Source organism: Macadamia integrifolia, chromosome 5 (genome assembly GCF_013358625.1).
Source record: "Macadamia integrifolia cultivar HAES 741 chromosome 5, SCU_Mint_v3, whole genome shotgun sequence".
NCBI classification, from domain to species: Eukaryota; Viridiplantae; Streptophyta; class Magnoliopsida; order Proteales; family Proteaceae; genus Macadamia; species Macadamia integrifolia.
Window position 1 is genome coordinate 17,528,484 of NC_056561.1, and position 8,787 is coordinate 17,537,270.

At 39.5% G+C, this 8,787-nt stretch overlaps 1 protein-coding gene across 1 annotated transcript; it reads left to right on the forward strand.

The window, feature by feature from the left end:
- The first annotated feature begins 1,115 nt into the window (after positions 1–1,115).
- Positions 1,116–6,913, forward strand: LOC122080309 (zinc finger BED domain-containing protein DAYSLEEPER). The gene is made up of 3 exons (XM_042647260.1): positions 1,116–4,510; positions 4,719–5,608; positions 5,739–6,913. Exons 1-3 carry the CDS (start codon positions 4,291–4,293, stop codon positions 6,657–6,659), a joined length of 2,031 nt encoding a protein of 676 aa, XP_042503194.1. The 5' UTR covers positions 1,116–4,290; the 3' UTR covers positions 6,660–6,913.
- Positions 6,914–8,787: the final 1,874 nt, after the last annotated feature.

An 8,787-nucleotide genomic window follows, 5' to 3' on the forward strand; every position in this document is an offset into this window, starting at 1 on the left:
AGGTGACGACCAGGCGTCCAGGCAGTTTGCCTGGGGCCTAGGCGACAGCCGCCTTGTTGCACTGCATGTCGCCTTGTGTTTCGGCACTTATTTATGCCAAATATTATTCAAGTAAATGTTTTTAATATTTGTTATTTCATTTACTTAATGTTTTTAATATTTGTTATTTCATTTATTTAAGATATTATTCATAAATAAGCAAATACCCCCTATTTGAATCCAATAAAAATAGTTTAAAAATCAAATTCCAAAAGGATAAAAAGTCAACCCCCCAGTCCAAGAAAAAAAATTGGATTTTGGTTATAGGGACGGTTTTCAACTTTTAAATGTTAGGGTTTTTCTCAATTATGAAAATTTTATAAATTCTATCATGTTAAAACATTGCTAAAAACCAAAAGTCTGGTAAAATAATATTTTGCTTTGATATTCATAAAATTATTTTCATTCAGGCGATTTTAACAGTATTCGCGCACTTAAAAATAAGTTTGACTGAAGCATAACTTTGTCATTGCAACTCAGATTTAAGTAATCTTAGACTTGTTAGAAAGCTGGTTCTATATTATAACTAATACAAAAAGTCTCATGTAAAAATAAAATCATTTGACCAGTCAAACTTATTATAGAATAAGAGCATTTCTCTAAATGTTGATTTCTTATAACTTAATATGACTTAATGTTAATTTTTGATGATTTGATGTGGCTAAATGTTGATTTTTAATGACTTGATGTGGCTTAATCTTGATTTTTTATGATACAAGGTATATATAACTTATTAAATAATGTTAGAAAATAGGAAAAATAAAAAATAACGCTTGTTCGCCTTATTCGCCTTAAGGCGGGCGCCTTCTCGCCTAAGCGCTTAGACAACCCTCCACCACCTTGGTTCGCCTTGGCGCTGTGACAACTATGATGGTGACCTACGGGGCTAGCGGCCAAGAGATGACTCCAACCGAGATGAAGATCCAGTAGGGGATGAAGAAACAAAGAAAGGAAGAAGAGGAGGAAGAAGAGAGAGAGAGAGAGAGAGAGAGAGAGAGAGTCGGGGGGAGCAGCCTGGCCATGAGACCGGCCAGGCTGCTCCAAGGCGGCGACCTTCGCTTAGGGTTTCCTTGAGGGAAAGAGGCTCCCCCCACCCCCAAAATCCTTATTTTTTTCCAACACCCTGTTTCTGAAAAAAGGACAATTACTCTGATCCAACTGAAGTTATTCTGATCCTACAATAGAATTAGTTTTACTAAATACTAACGCAATAGTGGAACATGGTAAATGATTTTCCCTCTTCCATGTATAGGATGAGGAAATGGAAGAGAAGAGGTTTATTGGTCAACCTCTCTATGAGGTATATGGTCAACAATTCCTGAAAAGACAGTATCCATTCAAGAGTGGTTCAGTTGGGCAATGTTGGCGGGATCGGCCTTCATTTCCCTCTTGTCTGCTTCCTATCTGGAGTCCAGGAAACCTAAACTGATAATTTGGGACAGCCCAACTACAAATGGAGAACCGTCAAAGTGAGCACCAAGACAACTCAAGGTTACAAGATGAGAATAGGGCCTTGGGCAATGAAAATGATGAAGGGGGTTGGATGTGATTCAACCAGAGGAAGTCACCGTAACATATCAAAGTAGTTGCTGCGATTGCACCATAGGAAAATAAAATGTTATTGTTAGTTTTATTGGGGGAGATAAATGTCCATGATATTTTATGGAGAGAAAAGTGAGTTTATGTCAAATGTAACAGTCCCTGCTCTAGTGGAAGATAAAACACAGTGCACCCTCGAGAAATGAAAGGTTTACTGAACTGGGTTATTGAAGCTTGTTTTACATATAATAATTTAGGTTTTAAGAGAGGGAGAAAAGAGTGGGAGGCAGGTCTAGCCACTTGTGACCCTTGAAGTTTGTCTCCTTGCACAGGCCTGGTGATCTTACTTGGCTAGCAATGTCTGGATGTTATTAAGGGATTGTAGGGTGATTAACATTTCGAAGAATCTAAGTTTTAGCTAGTGGGGATACCTAACTATGTATCGTCGGTGGGCTTAAACAGTGGATTGAGTTGAGTTGGAGGCAACAAAGTGGACTTTTTGTTATGTAAGACCGGTCCTTAACTATATCAGTAGGAACTAATCTCACAGTAGGATCATTCCATAATAATTTCAGCAGATCACAACATATGAATCAGCAATAGAACATAACAGAACTCCTGATCTGAAGTTATGATACTTGAAGTCGGCTAGAAGAGATCACTCACCACAGTAACCACATGGTATGTTCTTAATTCTCTAGTCAGTACTTCGATGGAGTGGCAGCAGAAGCAAGTGCTGGGTTTTAGTGAGGATATTTAAATAAGAAAGAAGGGTAAAATGGTCCAGTGAAAGTTTTTTCACGAAACATGAGTTCATGCTTTTATATACTAGTATGAAAGTGTGTGTATATATATATATATACACATATATGGTGTTTCCATTGCCATTGTTTCTACTATGATTTAGGCAGAAACGACGAGGGCTGGAGCCTCGAATGGATATCATACAAAGGTGGGTGCTGACCTGTGAGTAAGGGGACGTGCATTGAGGGCTTTAGCAAAAGCAATTGCTGGGTTTTAGAAGATGGAGTAGGTATAGAGAGATCTATGCTTCCGTAGCCCCTCCGCATAAATCTTCAGAATCAAACAATTCTGCCATTCATTGATTGATACAGTTTGATTGATTTCCAGTAAATTACAGCTCACCAGTGGTAATTGAATCAACAGGGCACTGATTCACCAAGAACCCTATGGTTCACAATTCAAATCTGTTCGATTTAACTACAGAGGTAGGAATTACTTGAGGTGGGCTAGAACTAGAATTAAAGTATGTTTTGAATATAATATTATAACAGATAAGACGTACTTGTTACATATGGGAGCATGAACGTATCGTTTTCCCCCCCCCTCCCTTTTTCTGTGTAAGTAACCTAACAGAAAGATTCTTAATTGTATTGACCAACAACCACTGACCAACAGACTTTCTTATGCATTGTTTTATTTTTCTTGAATAACTGAAGAGAATTTTTACAGGGATGAGAAGGATGAGAAATCTCAGTGGAAAATGCTTCTGTATGCTTTATAAAGCCAAAGACTAAAGAAAGGAACAAGCAAGCCAAGGATAAATTGGTTTCCCGAATAAATCTTGGTTATTTTGTCCTACACCAACCTAATGCTCTTATATCAAAAAATTCCTTAGATATCAAAGATTCTAGGAATTCCTTAGTATAATGGAGCGAAGTAGTTTATCGAAGGTTCAATTGTTCCTCTTGAACAAGATAATTATTTGAAGTGTTAGCTGCCATCATCATTTCTTAAAAATCTTCTTGACTCCACAATTGGAGGATTTCCAACTTCGCATAAGCTCACATTCTTTCTTTGTTTCACCCAGAGCATTAGTTAGGGACCAAGAAAAAAACCTCAGTCTACCTTGTTAAAAGTGAGAAATCAAGGTAACGTTGATCAACTGGTTCTCCATTTTGCATACAAAAGAGGCACACATGAGCAGGAATTCCTAGGTAGATGAAGTGCTACAATGTGAGGAGACATTGGGTTCAGTAGTAAGCCAGCTTACAATTCCATTTCTGTTTTCGGGAACATGGGGTTAGGTGAAATGATTCTTATGGTAATGCAGGGTTTCTGATGAACCAAATGAAGGGTCTTGGCCTCACCAAGGTGTAAAAGAAGGAAATGAAAAATGAATGCTCTACTTGGCAGTTTTTTCTGCTTCCAATGCCATCCTGTTTTTTCTTTACACTTTTCCTACTCATCATTTTTTTTAGATGGGTATCCTGAAGAAGGGGGGAAGGGGAAGGTTACAGCCAGGAGACTTGAACTCAAGACCTCCTGGTGAGTGTGGGCTTAGCATACCGCAACCTCACCAACTGCACTAGGCAGTTGTTATCCTACTCATAATTTTACTCCACCTGGCCCCCAAAACCCAAAAAAAATGAGGGGAGGGCGCATCGTTTGTGGATCTTTCGTTAATATAAAACTCATTCATTCAACTTAGATTTCTCTTCCTTGCCTCTGGTGGGTAAATTTTTTTTAGTGTTGACATTTTCTTTTTGTACAAAGAGATCTTTACTACATTGCAGCAATCGATGCCTTGGAATCTTATATTTTCCTGACAAACTATTGTAAAAAGGAAGAATGTTGTCATTGACTTGGATAGAACCATGAATGTCTTAGATGAATTATCGATTTACCTTATTTGCATTGGGAACTTGAAAACTATTTTTCTATAGTTCTATTATGTTGCTTTGAGCAGATATGGAACCAAAAAACATGATGGACATGGCACTCATACCAGGCATTGATCCAATAGACATTGGACTGGGTTCATCAGAGAAGGCAAATGCAGCTCCTCAAGTAAAGCCAAGAAAGAAATCAATGACATCAGTTTATCTCAAGTTTTTTGAAACAGCTCCTGATGGGAAGAGTCGAAGATGCAAGTTCTGTAAGCAGACTTATTCTATTGCAACTGCCACCGGTAATCGCTATGTCTTTGCTATTATTTCATGATTGATGTGTTCTCTTCTGCACCATTTTTCCATTCCAGACACGTCAGCGATTTCATTGGTCTAGGTCAGCTCCCAGGGTTGTGAATAATGGGATTGGTATTTATGCCTGATGTATTACGGAGGTGTTTTTTAGCCATTACCATGCTTCAATTAACTTTTGCCTTTTTCCCTATGAAGGTAATCTGGGAAGGCACCTAAGTCATCGACATCCCGGTTATGATAAGTTGGGGGACACTGTAACCACCCAGTCACCACAATCGCAGCCAAGCCCTGTAACCAAGAAACCACATTCTCAACCCCAGCCTCAAGCAAAACCTCCCTCGGTGGATTTTGATCACTTAAACTGGTTGCTACTCAAGTGGCTTGTTCTAGGTTCTCATCCTCCCTCCCTTTTGGAAGAAGATTGGTTGGTGAACTCCTTCAAGTTCCTCAGTCCATCAGCAAAATTCTGGCCAAGTGAGAATTTCCATGCAGTCATCCTTGAGGTGTTCAGGAGCATGCGGGAAGATGTAAGGGCTTCATTGGAGCACGTGAATTCTAAGGTCTCGATTACACTTGATTTCTGGAATTCATATGAGCAAGTCTCCTATATGAGTGTCACAGGCCACTGGATTGATGAGAATTGGTTTCTCCACAAGGTTCTTCTTGACATCACTCGCATACCTTACCCTTGTGGAGGCACTGACATCTATCATGTATTGGTGAAGATCCTCAAGATGTACAACATTGACAATAGGATCCTCTCCTGTACCCATGATAACAGTCAGAATGTTGTGCATGGCTGTCATACATTGAAAGAAGATTTGGACGGCCAGAAGGGGGGTCCCTTCTGCTACATCCCTTGTGCTGCTCGAACACTGAACCTGATCATAGAGGATGGATTGAGAACTGCCAAACCAGTAATATCTAAGATCCGGGAATTTGTCCTGGAGATGAATGCTTCTGTAAAAATATCAGAGGATTTCCAACAAACAACAGCTGAATATCAGGAAGGTTCCTGGAAGTTCCCACTGGATGCTTCCACCCGCTGGAGTGGCAATTACATGCTGCTAGATATTGTGCATAAGGTATTTCCTCTTGGCCCTGTTGAGATTTTACTTGGTATTCACTATTGCCAATTTTGTATCCAATTTGGACTTCAGCTGAGCCAAAAAAATTACTGACCAAAGAAGAAATGGGATTTCATTTATTATGCAGGCATCTAAGTCTATGGATGCTGTCGTCAGGAAGCATGACGAGATACTAGGGAGTAGGAATATGCTGTTGAACCATGCGGAGAAAAATGCAGTTAATATCATGCATACTTACTTGGAACCATTTTACAAGATCACAAATAACATCTGCACGAGCAAAGTCCGAACAGCTGGCCTGGTACTCTTCTTTATGGACCATGTTGCTGAGATCATTGCTGCCTGTAGGGATTCCCGCCACAACCCTGACTGGCTCAAGAGCACAGCAGATGACATGGCAAAGAAGGTCCGGAGTTACAATACGCAGGTCTACAATGTCTTCACTTACATGGCTGCAGTCCTTGACCCCAGGATCAAGATTGAGCTCATCCCAGAGAATCTTAACTCAGAGAACAACCTTGAGGAAGCAAGGAGCCATTTTATGAGGAATTATGCAACCAGCCATTTCCCTGCCATGGCCAATGGCTACAGTGCTCAGGAATGTGAAGATGGTAGCGGTGTCTCCTTTGCAGAGGAGATTGCTCGCAAAAGGCGCAGAGTGAGCATGAGCACTACCACAGATGAGCTCACGCAATATCTTTCTGAACCTCCAGCTCCCATTCCTATAGATGTTTTAGATTGGTGGAAGGCGAACAGCACACGTTACCCTCGTCTCTCTGTGATGGCTCGAGATTTCTTGACTATTCAAGCAACCTCAGTGGCACCCGATGAGCTGTTTTGCCGCAAAGGTGACGAGATTGACAAGCAACGTTGCTGTTTGCCCCACAGCAGCATGCAGGCACTCTTGTGCATACAATCATGGATCCAGAACGGATTCAAATTGAAGTACCGTTCAACTGAGGTTGACTATGAGAAGCTGATGGAACCTGTTGCCGTTACTTCAGCTGATAATGTTTCTACAGGTTTAGATAAGAAAGTGAATTCATGAAGGAAATGAAATGGCATGTAAGTTTATCCAGAAGAGCTTGTAAGGTTGTAAGAAAAGTGATGGAAAGCAAATCTGTAGGGAGGGTGTTGTTGGATGGGGCGTATTCTTACCCAGGGAGATAACTAGCAGAAGTTTCTTTCGGCTCCTGTCTGTGTCTGTTGTATGTAACGATAGCAACTGTAGCATAGAATGTTTTGATGTACAGATTGGAAAACAGTTTAACAAGAAAGGAGAGTAGAGTATTTATCCTTTGAGATTGGAAGGTCAATCCTTGATTCATTCAACTTTGATGCGAATTTAGACTATTGTGGCATAATTTTTTGGTAGGCAATTAATGTGGCATAGGAGGAATTTCTTACATGATTATATATAATATATAGGTAGAATTTTTTACAATATTATTTCCTGTGCAAAAAGCTTGTTTCATTTTCTTGATGCAGCAGCAGCAGTGTCATCCGTAACAGAATCTCCTTGTGGTTCCGAATTTAATTATTTATGCATATGAATCGAGTTACAGGTTTTTACAAGATTAAATAGATTAAGAGATTTTCTCATTGAAACCCTTAAGATGTCAAATGACTTAGTCTTATTTTTTATTTTAGTTCTTTGCTCTCTTGGGAAAATACACTGTTTTCAACTGAGGATAAAATATTGTTATTTCATGTATATCCAAAACCGTGCAAATTAAATGACAATTCTTGATAACAACATAATGATAAGTATAATTTAAATTATTCTGAAAACTCTTTTTTATCCTACTTAAAGAACTTTTGAAAATAAGACTAGTGACAACCAGAAGAAGATTACATGTTATAAATATACCTATGAAGGTGTATATGCATGTGATGCAAACACATAAATGAATTGACAAGCCTTTGTAAGGTATGTATTGGGGTCCCCTAAGGATAATGGACTGTTTGTTATATCTCAGTTTACTTCAAGCAATCATGGAGTTTCGAGTCCTCATTAATCTGTGGGCATTTGGAAGATCTATTCCGGGTTTATCGTTGAAATTCTCTGCTCATGTAAAGCTTCCAGTTTCAGTATGATCTGGGCTCAATCGATTCTGCTGCTGTGATATCTTCCTCTTTCACTTGTTCCCATGTCCATTGTCTGTGCCATGTTGTTGCTCGCATAATATATCATGTCCCTCAATTGCTGTTTTCTTTGGAACATTTGGAAAGATCCTACATCCTGTGTGTTTCTTTGGTTGCCTGTGGCAGTGTTAGTCGCGCTTGTGTTTCAAGACTTCGATGCTCCAGTATTACTGCGAGACCTGCTTCTCTTCTATTCTCTCAGAGCTACCTATTGAGATCTGGAGAGATCTATGTATCTAAGCAACTACAACTCTACACAACAGTGATTGCTAGCTTGCCACTACTAGCTCTCCTGATCTCATAGCTTTGCTTGTTGAAGATCACATGTCCTTTGTCACATATCTGACTCACACTCAATAGATTGTGCTTCAAACCTGGTTACAGACAAGACATCATTAGACTTCACCTTTCCATTCGTGCAGATTGATTGTGCCTTCCCCCACATTGGCATCATCATTGCTGCCAAATTTTACTGAGCTACCCTAATGCTAGTAAAGCTTTTCAAATTTTCTATTGTCCATAGTCATGTGACTTGAACAACCACTACCAAGATTCCATAGAATAGGTCTGTTTTGTGCCTTGGCAGCTCTGTATAACTAAAGAATGTTGCTTGTTTCAGTTATGTTCTTCTCCTTCTAAATACCGTTCTTGACTGCTTGGGATTTTTGTTTTAGCTTTTGCTTGGTTGCCCTCTCAGGTACTCTCTGTCTTGAGCTAATGGTTGCTCTCCTACATTGTGTTAGATGGAAACATACTTCTACAATTTATTATTGTATGCTCATAATTACTACAATTTTAGCTTCAGCAATACATTTCATCAATGGAGAGAAAGGGTTCCTAGAGGCGAAATTTCTAGGCATATTTCGTGGAAGGGAGATGGAATCTTCACGCCACTCTGGACCCCTTCATCGGTGAAATCTGTAATGAGTTTGAAAATATTCCATTGTATGACCACAAAACTTTTTTGGGTTGAGCTTGAAGGGATTATAAGAGGGATGAAGGTTGTGGCAGATTTTGGGATTTCAAAAGTT

What these genes read in the sequence shown, in the direction of transcription:
- LOC122080309 (XM_042647260.1), top strand. Translation starts at nt 4,291, where the DNA reads ATGGAACCAAAAAACATGATGGACATGGCACTCATACCAGGCATTGAT. An exon ending in TTCTATTGCAACTGCCACCG is followed by an intron (nt 4,511 to 4,718) that starts GTAATCGCTATG and finishes TTCCCTATGAAG; the next exon opens with GTAATCTGGGAAGGCACCTA. An exon ending in TGCTAGATATTGTGCATAAG is followed by an intron (nt 5,609 to 5,738) that starts GTATTTCCTCTT and finishes TTTATTATGCAG; the next exon opens with GCATCTAAGTCTATGGATGC.